General features: G+C 44.0%; 1 protein-coding gene across 3 annotated transcripts in view; it reads left to right on the top strand.

Annotated features, from left to right (window-relative positions):
- The window catches only part of LOC125441245 (phosphofructokinase, platelet), a 54,523-nt gene that overhangs the window by 15,353 nt on the left and 22,164 nt on the right, over positions 1 to 17,006 (top strand). For all 3 annotated transcript variants that reach the window (XM_048511701.1, XM_048511700.1, XM_048511699.1), the window contains exons 3-7: positions 7,453 to 7,530; positions 11,462 to 11,651; positions 14,074 to 14,239; positions 14,767 to 14,811; positions 14,891 to 14,999. In XM_048511701.1, the coding sequence (XP_048367658.1) occupies positions 7,453 to 7,530; positions 11,462 to 11,651; positions 14,074 to 14,239; positions 14,767 to 14,811; positions 14,891 to 14,999 (588 nt within the window). The remainder of the gene's footprint in view (positions 1 to 7,452; positions 7,531 to 11,461; positions 11,652 to 14,073; positions 14,240 to 14,766; positions 14,812 to 14,890; positions 15,000 to 17,006) is intronic.

Here is a 17,006-nt window from a genome sequence, read left to right as displayed (position 1 = left end):
ATCCTCCAAAGCTGCAATTTTCTCGGGGGTGGGGGGGTGGGGGGTAGTCTGGAGATCAGTTGTTATTCCAGGAACTATCCAGGCCCTGCCTATGGGCTCAGGGAGGCTCATGACGTTTCCATAACCCACGTCCAAAATATACAAATATCAATACATTTAAAATACATGTTGGCAACACCAGTTATGCCCCACCCTTCTGGTGGGAGGATTGATGGTACAATTGCTGCCTGTGGATTCTGCGGAGGAGCTTTGCAGCCAGTATTCTGACTGGCAGGTGTCAATCACCAGCCAAGTAACTTCGCTGGATAAAAAGTGGTTGAGAGATAACCCACAATGACTGAAAAAGCTGTCCTCCTGAATCTTTGGAAACGAAGGTTTTCTACAACTCGCAGTTAATTTCCAATGCCATATGCATTTGGGTATGTATCTGAATATGTGTTCTGTTGAATAAATGCACAGTCAATGGCCCTTACCTGCATTTTCATGAGTACCACCTGTGATCCTTTATGCCAGTAGGAGGAATTCTTGTGTTAGACAGTGGGCTTGACTTTATTCCATAAACGGATGTAAGAGTCTGTACAAGACAACCTGGAGACAAACTTCTTGCTCTAATGTTTTGTCTTACAAACTGTTCAAGTCATTTATGCACAGAAAACTATCTATTTGGAGAGCCTGTGCTAACAATACAGATGCAATACGTGCAAGAAGTGGAGTTTAGGGTGTTACGTGCATGGATCGATTCATTGCCAGAGCTGCTTGAGAAGTCATGCAGAGAAGCCACTGGGTTAGATCTTGCCAGCTTTTCTGCTGAAAGAAAAGGAGGAATTTCCCTTTTATTCACCAAAAGCAGCTATGTTGGGGATCAGGAGACCTGCACGGAAAAAGCTATGTGGAATGGGTGCTGTGGTAAGAAGAGGAATTCGGTGAGATGGAGTGAAAAAAAAAACGGCTGGATCCAACCCATTTTCAAGTGTTTCAGGCATCTGAAAGGATTTCTGTTGCTTGAATGCAAAACAGGGCATTGCTGTATGTTCTTGTTTCTGTATGCCAGCTTTTTTTTTTTTTGGTCTGCTTGACTCTGTCCACTGCAAGTACATGTCTGTCTGCTCTCACGGCTCAGCCGTTGAAGAGCTGTGAAACACAAGAATGTGCGAACAAAAAGAGCACTGTTCTCCACAGCCCCCTTTGTGGTATTTCTACAGCAACGGACTGAGCGTTCACACAGTGTATCACCAGCCTGCCAGTATTCAGAGTTTCTCTTTCGACTCACGAGTATTTTCTCATCTCTCCCGACTGAAGGAAGCGGATGGCTTTTAGGGCAGGAAGAAACCTTTTCTTTCCCCTTTTTTTCTGTCCTGGCACGCAAAACTGCAAAACATTATCTCAGACTGATTTGTCTTCCTGCCCATGCTGCTCTCGAAAATGGTTATGTAATTTTTAAAAAGAGTCATTTTTTGAACCGACTGAGGTCGGAACTGAAACGCCGCTGATAAGCTTCTTAACCTCCTCTTCACCAGCATGGATACCACGAGGGACTTGGGCACAGCTATCTTCTAAATATTTCTACTCAGTATGAACTGGAGTTGCCAGCTCTGAGTTAGATAAAACCTGGAGGTTTTAGGAGAGGAATCAGGGTTTGAGGAGACGGGGAACGTCAACAGCATATAATGCAACCTCCTCAGCTGCCTTTTGCACCATAGGAACTCATCTAGAGATCAAATGTAATAGCTGGAGATCTCCAGGGGCCAGATAATGATACTCCTCACTTGGGGATCCATTTGGTCAAGGGTTAGCCCTGCCTTCATAGTGTCTGAGCGACCAGCTGAAGACGTAATAAGCAGAGGGATCTGCCAAAGTCTTAGTGGTTGCTCTCATGGGGTAGGAGAGAAGTAAAGAAGTTGGCCCTTTCTGACAGATTACCTAAAAGATTTGTAAAACATTTTGTAAAACCTTTTCAATCTCCCCCTTACCATGATGTTAGTCCGCACTCACCCCTTGAGATGATTCCAGGCCACTATTAGGTATCCCCCCCCTTTTTTTAGTTATGTGTTGAATCGATGCTTCAGTGCTTCTTGCTGCGATTCTCACGGCTTGCATAAACGATGCTTCGAGGATTTAACCCTCCAAAAACTGGGAAAAAAACTCAGAAATAATTAAAATAAACAGACAAGGTGGAATGGAGTGAGCTCAGAAAATGGCAGCGAGGAGGAAGTTTGGGGACGGCAGAAAGGTGTGGAAAATGTATTGAAGAGATTGCACAGCAGCGAAGCCCGATTTGAAAACATTTCAGCCTAAAGAATCCGTTTTAAAGGGGATTCACTGAAAACGTTTTGAGGCTGGAAATAAAACGTTTTCAGGACCAAAGGGGGGGGGGGAAATGCGGAACTCCATGGAGAAAATATTTTATTTCCTGCCTCAAAACTTTTTGAATAGGTTTGCGCGGAAAGGGCCATGGTTTGTCTTCTTGGCTGTAGTGGGAGAACACTATTGATGTGTGTAAAGAGGCCCAAGGTGTTTCAGAACTGGGCATGATGCCGGGACACACACCCAAGTCCCCACTGTCCTAGGCCTAGCCTGTGGCATGTTGATTCACAGTTGCTGACAACTGACAGTGATTGACAACTGCCTCCCTTTCCTTTTTTTCCCCTGCAGGTCCATTATTCTTGAACTCCATGGAGAAAATATTTTATTTCCTGCCTCAAAACTTTTTGAATAGGTTTGCGCGGAAAGGGCCATGGTTTGTCTTCTTGGCTGTAGTGGGAGAACACTATTGATGTGTGTAAAGAGGCCCAAGGTGTTTCAGAACTGGGCATGATGCCGGGACACACACCCAAGTCCCCACTGTCCTAGGCCTAGCCTGTGGCATGTTGATTCACAGTTGCTGACAACTGACAGTGATTGACAACTGCCTCCCTTTCCTTTTTTTCCCCTGCAGGTCCATTATTCTTGACTATTGGAGGTTATTTTGTAACACTGAAGCTACTTTCAGAGTGGCTGTTGTGAATATTTGCGTCATGGTTTTTCAAAGTTCACAAAAAGGCTCAACTGTGCAGTGAACCTCTTGGGCCCATGCCATTTCGTTTCAGCTTTAATGGGGTGGTGGTACAGCCTCTTCACATCTTTGGTCATATGCAGCAGCTGTCTGTGAGGGCAACTCTTAACGCTCTAGAGGACTGCAGATGGGGGAAAGAGGGTTGTTGCTTCTGCTTAGCACAAATTGGTGGAACGGAATATTCCTGATACTTTCACATTGACATGCTTCAATGAAGAATGCCAGTTCGTCATTCTGCTGCCTTCTCATTTACTCACGCTCTTCCCTCCCCGTTCTCTGAGATTTAGTTGTTCTGAAAAGTAATTATACCATGAGGTTGTGGGAAAAAATAGCCCCCTTGTCAGCTACTGTTTGTCAGCTGAACTTTTTGGAGCTGAGATAACACACTAGTTGTCCTAGCTATAATTCAGGAAATGCAAACCAAAAATAAATGCATAAATTGCTTCCATGACTGACCAGCTTTTGAACGCGTTTATATGAGCGGCTACCCAAAACGTGACATTTATCTAAAGGTAGCCTTGACAGAAAGGTTTGTGCATGAATATATGTAAGAACTAGAACCTGACTTGTAGTGTAGTATAATTGATGTTCACTGGACACTTTTAATTGTATGTTATATTACTTCATTCCACAGTAGTTCACCTGTCCTAAAGTTAAGACTGTTAATATTTAATTTGGCAGTGGATATGACTGTACTAGCTTGCAGGATAACTGCACATCCAGAACGTGCAGCAGCTACTTGGATAGATAGTTGTTGAGAAAGGAGCTAGATAAATAGTTTTAAAACAGGTTATTATAGTTTTGAAGCAAAATTAATATATCCCAAGGTACTTAATAGGCTCAAATGAATCTTGCCAGCTAGAGAGTATGAGTTGGCACTGTATATGTAAAAGTCAAGGTGCTTCTGCTTGCTTTCAAATATTTCTAGACTTCTAGAGACACAAAGGTAACTTTAGAGCACACGTGCAGATAGACGCTGGCATCAAAGTGCTACAGTAGATAGTTTCCAGAAAAATCAGGGCTATCCCGGATGAACAGGGAGAAATGTAACATCAGATCTTGGGATGTAGTTCTGTTGCCTTGTATTGCCTAAGCCAGTGGTGGCGAACCTACGGCACTCCAGATGTTCATGAACTACAATTCCCATCAGCCCCTGCCAGCATGGCCAATTGGGGCTTGGAGTGGGGGGCTTGGTGGAGGAAGACTCGATGCATTTTACATAGTATCTCACAAGAGAGCTATCTACATTTATGGTATCATGGACGCAACTCAGATGCATGTAGCACTTTATCTCAGCCCTGTCCATGTTAATCAGAAGGAGATTCCACAGCCTCCTGTGGGGCTTACATCTAGTCAGGGATGCTCACGTCAGCTGCATTGCTATATTGACATCACCACAGTAGGCAAAATAAGGACAGTGATTTATTAAGGACAGTTGGAACATATAGGTTTGGGCGCTTTCCCTTTTTATTGTGAGTAGCTTTCTATAGTGTCATGAAGGCAACCGCCATCTTTTTTGCTCATCAAAAAGATGCACTTAGAATAGTCAAACAAGTTGAATGTGAACTGAGATTTCCTTGCCCAGATGAGAGAATAACTCCACATGGCAGTGGCATACATTGAGTATGGTATAACGTTAAACATCTTTATACTGATGTGGAGAGCAACTGTCACACATACTACACAAAGATATTAGTGTGAGACTGTGTTGGCCTTTGGAGTTTGGTGCTGATGGCCTGATTGCTTATTTTAGGGTGTTTGTCCAAGTAAGGCATCAGTAATGAAAAAATGTAGGTTTATTTTTGGTGCAGAGAGCAATCTAATAGAGATCAGAACTGTGCTTTCAAAGGTGTCCCCAAAATCAAAATACATATAGAAGGTCTGACATTACAATGAGGTGGTCACATAGTGACGTAGGTGCCAAGACATTTGCACATAACCAATAACTATTAACACTGATACACCGAACCAATTCTGCCATAGATCAGCTGACTGGAACGAAAACTACCTTTTGTATCGAAGTCAGCTGAACCCACTGTAACCTAAACAAAGCAACTTACTAGTAAAATTAAAAAAGGATTGAAAGGTGGTTAGGATGGCGGATGCGGGCTTTGACATTGGTCTAGGTGGACATCTGAATCTTTTGCTGTGTTTCTTCTGTACAAACATAAGGTTGGGCTGTCTTTAATGGGCCATAGGTACCGTAAGTGGTAGAATAAATAAGGAAAGATTGGGACTTTTTGGTCTAAAAAGAGATGGCTAAAGAGAGAAGTGGTAAAGGTTTGTAAAATTATCCCATAGTGATGGAATTGAGGTCCACCCAGTGAAATGGTTGAAAAATAGTTTCAGATTCTCCTTTACACAATGAGTAACAAAATGTTGGAATTTCCTGTTAGTGGGGGTAGTGATGACCACAAGCATAGATGGCTTTAAAAGGGGGTTAGTCAGAATCATGAAAGAAAGTTCTATCAATTGCTAATAATGATAGTGATTGAAGGGAGTCTTCATATATGCAGGGAACAAATGTTTGAATACCAGTGTGGGCAGGCATCAGCAGAGAAGGCCCCTGGTCTGTATGTTCTGTTTGAACTTCCACAAGTGGTTGGCCAACTATGTAAAACTAGACAGGTTATTGGTCTGATTCACTGATCTTAAATGCTTTGATTTATGATGATCTAAGCTTGTTTCTCAAGGGTTTTCGGTTAAAAGATTTATGTTCCACTTCTGAAAGAGACCTCATTTTCTAGGTGCTGTAAGACTAGTCAAACCAGTTGGTTGGATCTAATATACAACAGGTCCATGTATCCAAACACCACTAGAAATTAGCCCTTCTCCACATAGTGAATGATCAGAATCACATTTTGGAAACATTTGAGATAAAGTCAAAGAATATTTTGAAACTAACTGTTTCTCTTCCGGTATCATTCTTGGATGAAGCTTTTATATCTTAACTGAGGTTTCATGACAGTTTCTTTTTATGACAAGCATCCTCTTAGACATACAGGGAAATCATACACTACCTAATAGTAAATAGAACCAACTGCTGTTCTAAAAACCGTCTATGAAGAAATGACATGGAAAAGCATGGTTAGGATTTTAATGTTTTCACAAACACTAAACCTACTCAAACCAAGTGTCCCCAAGAAGAAGAGTTGGTTTTTATACCATGCTTTTTTCTATATTTATGGAGTCTCAAAGCAACTTAAAATCACCTTTCTTTCTCCTCCCCTCAACAGACACTTTGTGAGGGAGGTGGGGCTGAGAGTGTTCTGAGAGAATTATGAGTAGCCCAGGGTCACCCAGCAGGGTTCTTGTGGAGGAGTGAGGAAACCACAGATTAGAGTCTGCCACTCATGTGGTGAAGCAGGGAATATGTTAAGTCTTGCAACTTTAAGCCAATAAATGGACTCTGAAGTATTGATCAGTAGCATTTATTGAATAGGCATTGAACCACCACACTTGGCAAAGCCAGTTCTGACAAAGCTGGCATTCACAGTCCCCTTTATCCCCCGTAGAGAACCCCCCTCCCATTTTCCCAAGAGTTTGAGAAAAAATAGTCTTTGGAGCTAAGGTGTCCCAAGGTCAGCTGCACAAAGCAAGAGAAAGCCACCTGGCTTCCTGACCTACGAGATAATAGAAGTACACAGTTCCCATGGGACAGGAGTACCAGGGCAAGCCTAGCTGTCTACAAAGCGTGTGAAGCCATAAGTAAAGATCAAGGAAAGAATGCATAGATGGCAGTGGATGCATATAGCAGGCTGGTTACATATATCTTTCTAGCAGCAGCAATTTGTTATTTAAGCAGTTGCACAGTTCCGGGAATGCAACTCAATCACCTAGATAGCATTCCCCTGACAGAATCAAACCTGGTTTTGCAAATTAGAGTGCACCCCTCTTAATCACTGCATGTAAATAATTTAAATATGCATATACATGTATTTTGCCCACTGGAAAATCTCTAGAATCTAAAATCCTTTTTTGCTGCATGTTCTTGAGGGGGGGTATATGCAAATGCTTCTAAAATAGTCAGGGTCATTGTTATTTCTGAAGGTTCTTGAAGTTATTGTTTTTCTTAGCCGAGATTGAGCAAGGATTGATGGAAATTACCCCCCCCCCACCCAGAATTCCAACTATCAGCAGTTATTGTACTGTATTGATTAGTGAAATTGACCATGGCACTTACTCTTAATCTAAAAACAAACCCAAAGTTCACCAAACAAACCAAAACTCCACCAAACAAATCTAACTTCATTTCTATATTAGGATGTATGACAGATACCGAAGACAGAATTTGGAGCTAGATTTCTTAAGCCAATGTTCAAACTCGGCATTAATTTTAACCTTGCTTAGATGTTTGTTTTTGCTCATCAGGCTTCTAAAGTGTTTCCCTTTTTCTACAGGGATACCAAGGCATGGTTGATGGAGGTGACAACATTGCTGAAGTTTCATGGGAAAGTGTCTCAAGCATCCTCCAAGTGGTAAGAAACAAATCAAGGACAATGTTTAAGCAGGCCCCGAATGTTTAAAGGTTAAAATCAGAATAATTAAGGAAAATGTGTAGCCCTGTGTAGACTTTTGACTCAGTACTAGATGTTCTGCCTTGAAAGAAAGTCCGAAATATGTATATTTTGGATTCCAGTTATCTGTTCCTCTCCAGTATTTCCTGTGTTCATGTGGTCTGCTTCATTAGCCAGGTTCTGCCTAGTTTCGGTTCTATCCCTGACTCCTGATTCTCTTCTGCGTTGGGAACATCCACTGCACAAGATGAGCAATGGAGTAGCATTTATGGTCTGGTTAAGTAGTAGAGCTTTGGTTCATTCTTCTACTTTTCTCTCAGCCCCCCCCCCCCCCCACTTTTAGTGTGTCAGCTTCTTAAGTTGCTTGCTTGCTTTCATGACAGTATTACTATTGGTCTAAATGGTGTTCCTGTTGTTGGAGGCAAGTTCCATGCCTCTTCTCTGCCTTCCTCTGGCAATTCCCTGCCTGCTGTGAACTGCATCACGTAAGACCACAGCGTTGCCAAGAGATGTTTTGGAATCAAAAGAGCTTAGCGCCCAAGCAGATTGTCATAGTTTCGAGGGCAAACTCTAGGCATGGCTTTGGTTCCATCTCCTGCCTCAGAGAAGAAGGATTAGGACTGTTCAATCAATCGTTAACAGTTTTTCAGTAAAGGAATATCATTGGCGTTCCTTGTTACCATGAAACATTCCACTCATGCTGCTGATAGGTGATGGATCTTCTGTCAAGGACAACAATATCATCAAAAATTAGCAAGGAGCTTGATAATTTCATAATTGCAGGTCCAACTCACCCAGACAATTGTGTCTTTCATAAGGCTCATCTGAGTTGCTTTTGCTTCCGGATATCCAATTTCACTGCGTTTGTATACCTAGTAGGAATGCTGAGGATGTGGTAGAAAGAAATACCAGTATCAGTTTTATATATAAATCTCCCAAGGGACTCAAGGTGGCTTACATATATATAAAAATATAAAATGACTAGCGGTACCCGGCCATACGTTGCTGTGGGTTATTGTGGTGAAATGGGAAAGGAACAGACCCTTCCCTCTCCCTCCGCTAGGGTGGGTGGGTCATATCCAGATGCTGGGCCTGCTTCCTCCCCTCCCTTGCATGCCACCCCTCATTTTCTGTCCCCTCCCTCACTTCTCTTTCCTTGCACGCCTCCCCCTCCGTCCCTTCCCTCTCCCTCCGCTGAATGTGTATGAGAGTAGGTGTGTTGTGTGGTAGTAGTGGGTGAGGCACAGAGAGTGAAAGGTACCTCATGCAGAGAGGAGGGAACTCCTCACCTGATCGCCTTCACACGGGCAACGCAGTGTATGTGTTTCACTTCCACCTCGAAAGTTATGGCCTATGTACTGTTTTCACTGCTCATATTTCGCCATCTGAGTGAACATTCTAAGCTGCACGAACATTCTAAGGGTGACAGTTACACACAGGCAGCTGCATGTCCTTCACCATGGAGCGCCAGGAAAAAGGTGTTTTACCTGGGCCAGGTGTGAAATTTCAGGTATGTGAACATCTAAAAACACTCTCGCCTGGCTGACTATAGTGGCTGGGAATTTTCAGAGGAATTGGCCCAGCAGTTACTGAGTTATACCATCACTAACAAATGCACGGTTTGCTTTTTAGATATATAGATAAAAGCAATACAAACATAAAAAACTTGTTAATAACTAGATGGCATAAAAAGGAAAGGAAAGCGGAAGTGCAGTAATAATGCAAGGAAGATAATTGTCAGACCTAAATCATTTTTCTTAGGTGAAATGTCACAGCTTTCAATAGTCAGTGTGGCCAGTTGCTGCATGTGATGAGGAAGAAACAGGCACAAGGCATATGTCAGTGACTGTGGCCCATTGTCCCATTTGAGCCCGAACACACATTAAACTAGCCTGAGCATAAGAAAGAAATCTTTTCAGCTTCCTCTTGCTCCAAAGAGCTGCTAGTTTAGGTTCTATACCTGACCCACAGAAACAGTCATAACGTTTTATCGAAGTGGCAAGGTGCCTCTGTATGCTTGGAAGCAGTAGTCCCTCTAACCCCATGGTGGTGAACCTTTGGCACTTCAGATGTTATGGACTACAATTCCCATCAGCCCCTGCCAGCATGGGCAACCACCCAATCTGTGCAATTCCAATATGGTGCCTGCGCGACCACGCAGCTTACAGGGAACATTGCTGGGGAGGATTACTGAGAAACCAGTTAGAGTGAAGAGGGAAATGTTGAGGGGAAAAAATGCAAATATCTTGACCCCCAATGTCAAGTGGTCAAAATGTATTGGAATATCAACTGTTCCAAGCACCTACATACTGGAAAATGGGTCAAAGCAGTCAGACAAGAAGGTAAAGGGCGGCTATGAATACCCAGGCAGACGTCCAAGTATCCAAGCCACACATAATTCAAAGTAATTCCAAGAAGAGCAGCAGCAGAGACATGTGACCGGGGTCTGCAATGAAGGGTTCCCCATTCATAACAACAGTAGACCTGGGCAGGAAAAAGCTCGCTTTGCTGGCAGGTTTTGTCCCCAGTAACCGGGCAAAGAGTCTGAGTAAAAAATGGCCCATATTTGGAAAGAGGCAAAAAGCCAATGGGGACGAGTCAGGAACAATCTCTGACTGGTCAAAGGAGTCGAGAGGATGTTCAGGGTCCTGGAAACATTTCCAAGTAAATAAGCAGAGGGCAATTTTCCAGGAGGACGTTTTTGATGAGGCTGGTGACTCACGACTTCGGAGAGCAACTCTAAGTCACCTTCATTGTACTGTCGAGGCAGACTTCTGTTTGTGGAGAATGCAAATGTGGGTAAAGTTCATTCTTTGGCAGAATACTAATGTGATAGGATCCTTTATGGCTCAAGGCAAGCTGACTAATAACCGGGAGATCTTGATTAATGGCCTGATAGATACTGGGTGAGACGAGGCTTCACTCTGGGTCACCAGTGGGGTGCCCATAAGTACCATGGGGCCCGCTGACATTTTTCCTGATGCCTGCCAAGTGTTGTTAGAAAGTGAAATGTTCCCTGTAGAAAATTATCACACTACTTCCGCAGCGAGGGTATATCAGACAAACAGTGGCTATGAATTGTCACAAGAATAAACTGGTTGATCTATCATCACCGAGTCACAGAGGAAACAGTGGTGGGTGAAAGTGTTTTCAGCTTCACAGGTCAAGAAAATGATGCTCTTATTTTAGCCAAATGGATAAAAAAGAAAAAAGGAACCTAAAGCCTATAGTGCACAATCCACCTACTCAGTCTTTTCGCCTAGACCAGTAGATGATGCTAACCTTTTGGAGAATCCGAAAGCCCAAACTGGCAAACTCCAAACCCCACCTCCTTATTTCTATTAAGCAAAGTGCCAACCACAGCAATCTCCTAACTCCGTGAATAATCCCCTCAAGCAGGGGCCAGCCTGCTGTAGCCTCCAGCAAGTCCCACATGCGCCGCTCTGCGCCCCTCTAGCATCTCTGCCACCACCACCACCCCCAAGCAGCAGCCACCTGGAGCACAGGCACCAGGCCTGCCAGCCGAGTCCTCCCTGCCCGCTGAGGTGCACGCACATCAAGTCCAGTGGCCCAGGCCAGCCTAGATGTGTTGGGGGGGGATGATTCCCCCCCACATGATGAACTCTGTGTGCGCGTGTCCACAGAGAGGGCTCAGAGTGCCACCTCTGGCACCCGTGCCATAGGTTCGCCATCACTGCCCTAGACCATATTCTTCCAATGCAAGGTGACTCACTTGTAGACTTGTGGTGCTTATGGCAAAGGGAGTGGGAATTTTTTCCCCAGTTGACTTGGTGAGTCTTGGGAGAAAAGCAAGAAAAATTAAAATACAAGATAAATATGCACGTCCCACAGCACCCAAATAGAAACAGAACCCTATTTTTTTCTCTTATAGGGGGGAACAGTGATTGGCAGCGCACGCTGCAAAGCTTTTCGGACCCGGGAAGGCCGTTTGAAGGCAGCCTGCAACCTGGTGAAGCGTGGAATTACTAACCTCTGTGTGATTGGTGGGGATGGCAGCTTAACAGGTGCTAACCTCTTTCGTGAAGAGTGGAGTGGACTGTTAGATGAGCTGGCCAGAAAAGGTAAGTTTTGCTGCGAAGCTTCTGGGGGGATTTCCCTTGAAGTAAGGTTGTTAAAAGAAGCTGCGATCCAACCTGTTACATGATTTGAAAAAGGGGGAACAAAAGTATCCTGTCAAAAGAACGTAACTGCTCTTCGTCTACTCTTTCCCCCTGCATTTGACACATATTTATTACCTGCGTCTCATCTGTCTGTATGGAACTTGGCAGGACTTGAATAGGATTCCTAGGAGATATCCCATCTAGCCACTGAGCAAACCTACCCAGATATACTTAGTCTGAAGCAGGAAATAGTTCTCATTCAGTACAAAAGTTGTATTCATCTAGATAGCCCCATCCAAAGGGAAGGGGAAACTGAAAGGGCTCGAAGGGAGTGCAAAAGCAGGCCTTTCAGCACATTCAATCACCTCCCTGAGTTAAGGCTAACTCCTACTTACTCTTTGTGGAGGTCACGCGACATCCCACATCTAAGTCCTGCTGCTGCAAAATCTGGAAATTTGAGCTAGGGTAAATGGAGCTACACCCTAGGTGTAGCTAGGGTAAATGGAGCCCGGGGCAAAATCTGAGTTTTGCGTCCCATTTGCTAGTTATGTAGCATCTCCTCCCCCACCCACACTCTACCAAACAACATTTTTTTGCACCAGGTCATCTCAAAGTCACCATCGCATTATAGAACATGGCCCAACACACAAATCTGAACACACCCAGGGCTCCCTAGTTTAAACAACATTGAAAGTAATGCTATTTTTTGAAGACGCGGGAATCCACCCTGAAACAGCATCACTGTTAATGTTGTTTAAACTACAGAGCCCACATTCTCCTTATCAGTCCACCTTAAGGGGATACACTTGGCGCCCTAGTTTACAACAATAACATTAAGAAAGTGATGCTGTTTCCAGGAATTAGGATTCCCACCCCAAACAGCATCATTTTCAATGTTGAGATTATTGTAAAGGTTTTCTGGAAGCTGTGTGGCCGTGGTCTGCGTATCTTGTTCCTAATGTTTCATTCCTGCATCTGTGGCTGGTATTTTTCAGAGGTGTGGGAATCACAGGTGAGAGAAAGTCTATTATACACTGTGTCCAGCCTTCTCTTTATAACAGACTTCTCTCTGTGATACACCCTCCTGAAGATGCCAGCCCACAGATTCAGAAGCTAAAACGCTTAGGAACAAGATCTATCAGACCACGGCTACACAGCCTGTAAAACTCCACAACTTCACCAGTTGAATCTGGTTTTTGAAAGCCTTCCCAACAATACTCTTCCAATGTTTCAATCACAAAGAGCCTAGATTCTCCCTTTAAATCCCACTCCAAAGGAGGTGGATTTTAAAGAGAGAACCTGGGGAAAATTTACCCAGAGGGTGCCTGTCAGGGGAGCAATGTTTAAAGCTTAACAGTTACACCAAACTTTTAGGCTATCTTCAGAAGACTCCTTCTGATTAAACTCACTGCAAGGATTTAGTGAAGTTTGAAAGTTCAGGGAAGCTTCCAAAGTTATGGACCCTCAAAAGGGCAGCCCCATCTACCATTAGCTTCCATTGGAATGGGGATGGAGCATCTCTTTGGGGGGTCGCATATAACTTTGGGACCCCCCTGAACCAAATCCTTCACCAAAACCTCAGGTGGTGGGTCAGCAGGAGAATATCCTTAATGGTACTCACCAAAGAAATAGCAGTGAAGTGCTTTGATTCAGGTGGTCCAAAGTTATGGACCCTCAAAAATTGGTAGCCCCATTTTACTATTAGCTCCCATTGGAAACAAATGTGAGTATGGGGTCAATTCCATTTTGGGGGGTCCATAGCTGTGGACCCCCTGAACCAAACTGCACCAAACGTGGCGGGTATCATCAGGAGAGTCCACCTGACAATAGTCTCTGGAAAATTCTTGGTGCTGCTAGCCTAAAGCTGCGCCCCCTGCAGGCCAAAAATGGGAAAAACCCTGGAAAATAGAAAAAGCCACTAACGAACCTGCAATTTTTCCGCCCACCACAAGGTGGCGCCCGGGGCGCTTGTCCCCGGATGTCCCCATGGTAGCTACGCCTCTGCTCAACATCAGTGTGTGTATGTGGGCGGGGGGGAAGGGAACAGGGCATTCCGGGGGGGGGGGGGCAGTTAGCACCGGTTATGTAGCACACTAGCCCTCAGACGTATGCTGACCTTTTGGAGGCATATGTCCTTTAAATCCTACGTGACAGTTTTGGAGCTTTTCTGAACTTCCTGGATCGCTGGAAAGCCCCATTGAAGGCAGTGGGGGGGCACCGTGTGGTGCCATGTCCCGCCACCTCCAGGTTTGGATGGGGCTGTTAGTGGACTATCTTTTCCCCCACATAATAGCAACAAATTTTTTATAAAAGCTTTTTGGAGATGCAGTAGTGCATTCATCAAATGTTTGGATATATATTTCGCAGCTGTTCTTTTTGGCAGGTGAGATTGACGACGAAGCTGTGAAGAAGTACTCTTACCTCAACATTGTGGGAATGGTCGGCTCCATTGATAATGACTTCTGTGGCACGGATATGACCATTGGCACCGACTCCGCCTTGCACAGAATCATTGAAGTTGTGGATGCGATCATGACCACTGCTCAAAGGTACTCTGATCTTGGAAAGGGCCTTTGAATAGCTGTTCACATTTTAAATGCAGCTAATGGACAGCTCTAGTGATGGCTGAAATGCCTGGGGTTTCATGTAACATAACAGTGTATCGTTGTGAGGTTCATTATAACTTTTTGGAGGGCTCCACAGAAGGTCATTTACACAGAGATCTCTTAAGGCAACCTGACACAAATGGCAACTTCCAAGCTTTTTTTTTCTCTTTCCATAGCACGTGCTCTATAGAAACATTTTATCATGGAGTTACATTGTGCTTTTTCCCAATGACACCCTGCCCTAATCCTGCCGATAACATGGAGTAGGGTCCAAAGAACTACAACGTGATGAATTCATGCCAAATGTTTACATAACTGCATGCCTTCCTTTCTGCTTCATTGAAAGCAGATACACGTGTGTTGCATTTGTGCTTCCTGATGAGGTGGTTAAATCCCAGAATAACCTATGAAGAAAGGTGGGATATAAATATTTAAATAAATAAATAATAATGTTCTGATCTGTTTTCTAGCCATCAGAGGACTTTCGTCCTGGAAGTGATGGGAAGACACTGTGGGTACGTATTTTCCTCAGCAGTAAACATTTCAGCAAAGTCTGCTTCCTGAACTTACTTGAATTTTCTGACTCTGTCCTAGGTACCTAGCTCTTGTTAGTGCCTTAGCCTGTGGTGCAGATTGGGTTTTTATTCCGGAATACCCACCTGAGCAAGGATGGGAAGATCAGATGTGCATGAGACTTTCTGAGGTAAACTTTTATTGCAGTTTTTTTTTTACTGTGTCCTGAGGGACCCAGACAGATCACTAATAACTTCCTTGAAAAACAACTTGTCCTTGAGGTTGAGCTAAAATTGGGATCCTGTCCCATGAACACTTTGTCCCCCTGTGAAATGCACCCCTTTTTGATGACCTTTTGGGTATGCATTTTCCAGCTGTGTTTTTTATCCGGACATCACAGATACAAGTCACACTCCCTGATACACATTCAGGCATCTTATTTTCTCTCAGGGACATTCAGGTAGCAGGAGCACTCCATTGCTGCCCCTTTGGTGTTAATGTTTTGGTGTTAATTTGTTTCAAATAGTCATCCTTCTTCAGTGATATTATTACAAGCATAAATCTATTTGGCTTTGTGATATCTCTATTCTTGGAAAAAAGGACACCTGTATGGTGGCATACCAAAGGTTTGAATAGAGATCAAAAACAATGAAATGATTTTTTTAATGAGGAAGAAGGAGGGTCTCTTAAGAAAAACTGAGTCAGGATTGTGGGATAAACTGTGTACCGCAGGGTTCTCTGTTTTCCCCTGTGCCATTAATGTGCTGATGACGCCCCCATTTTGATTTCATTAACAAAAGGAGCAGCATCCATTTTCATGCTGAGCAGGTATCTGGGTGCTGTTTTCAAATAGCTGAAGCAGAACAAGTTGAAGTTTGGTTCAGACAGACTAGAGGTGATGCCAGTTTACAGGGCTGACATACCAGAAAGGACTGATTTGCTGATTCTGGCTGAGGTAAAATTTACCGGGTTGTATCCTTAGCTAACTACATCACCTTTCTGTAGTGAAGAGAGGCTTCAGAGCCTCTTCTTCTGGTGGGGGAGTTTTGATGTTGGAGGAAGGTCTTCCTATTGGCTGAGCAGACTGGTGGGAAACAACCTGACAGTTTTGTGTTGGGTGTACTCCAGTTTACAATCTTAGTACAAACAGGGCAACATTAATGCCCAAAGGGAGAGAAAGTTATTAAGCATCAGCTTACTACAGCAGTGGTGTAGTGGTTAAGAGCAGGTGCATTCTAATCTGGAGGAACCGGGTTTGATTCCCTGCTCTGCCACTTTAGCTGTGGAGGCTTATCTGGGGAATTCAGATTAGCCTGTGCACTCCCACACATGCCAGCTGAGTGACCTTGGGCTAGTCACAGCTTTTCGGAGCTCTCTGAGCCCCACCCACCTCACAGGGTGTTTGTTGTGAGGGGGGAAGGGCAAGGAGATTGCAAGCCCCTTTGAGTCTCCCATAGGAGAAAAAGGAGGATATAAATCCAAACTCCTCCTCCTCCTCTTCCTCTTCCTCCTCCTCCTCCTCCTCCTCCTCCTCCTCCTCCTCCTCCTCTTCTTCTTCTTCTTCTTCTTCTTCTTCTTCTTCTTCTTCTTCTTCTTCTTCTTCTTCTTCTTCTTCTTCTTCTTCTTCTTCTTCTTCTTCTTCTTCTTCTTCTTCTTCTTCTTCTTCTTCTTCTTCTACAATCTGAAAATTGCTCATTCTTTGTATTGTCGAAGGATTTCACAGCCAAAATCACTTGGGTACTGTGTGGTTTCCGGGCTGTATGGCCGTGTTCTAGCAGCATTCTCTCCTGACGTTTTGCCTGCATCTGTGGCTGGCAACTTCAGAGGATCTTCAGATCTTCATCAGGAGAGAATGCTGCTAGAACACGGCCATACAGCCCGGAAACCACACAGCACCCAAATGCTCATTCTTTCTTTCTCTCAGGCTTTTCCAGGTGGGTTGAAGAGGGTGCCTTCACTTTTTCTGCATTTCAGAAAGTGTTTAAAATTGTCTTAATATAAAGGACATTTGTTGGAGGGCACATTCATTGGGCAGATCTGGCTGCATTTTCATCTTGCTGTTTATTACAGTGATTTCAGCCCTTTGTTGCTTTCTTAACTCCCAGAATCCTCTGGAAGGTGCTGGGGTCTGTGGCAAACATAAAGGGATGCCTGAGACAATAAGTTATTATGTGATTTTGATAACCTGTTTTATTTT

This window comes from Sphaerodactylus townsendi, linkage group LG11, assembly GCF_021028975.2.
Source record: "Sphaerodactylus townsendi isolate TG3544 linkage group LG11, MPM_Stown_v2.3, whole genome shotgun sequence".
Classification (NCBI taxonomy): Eukaryota; Metazoa; Chordata; class Lepidosauria; order Squamata; family Sphaerodactylidae; genus Sphaerodactylus; species Sphaerodactylus townsendi.
This window is presented reverse-complemented; position numbering and strand designations above follow the sequence as displayed.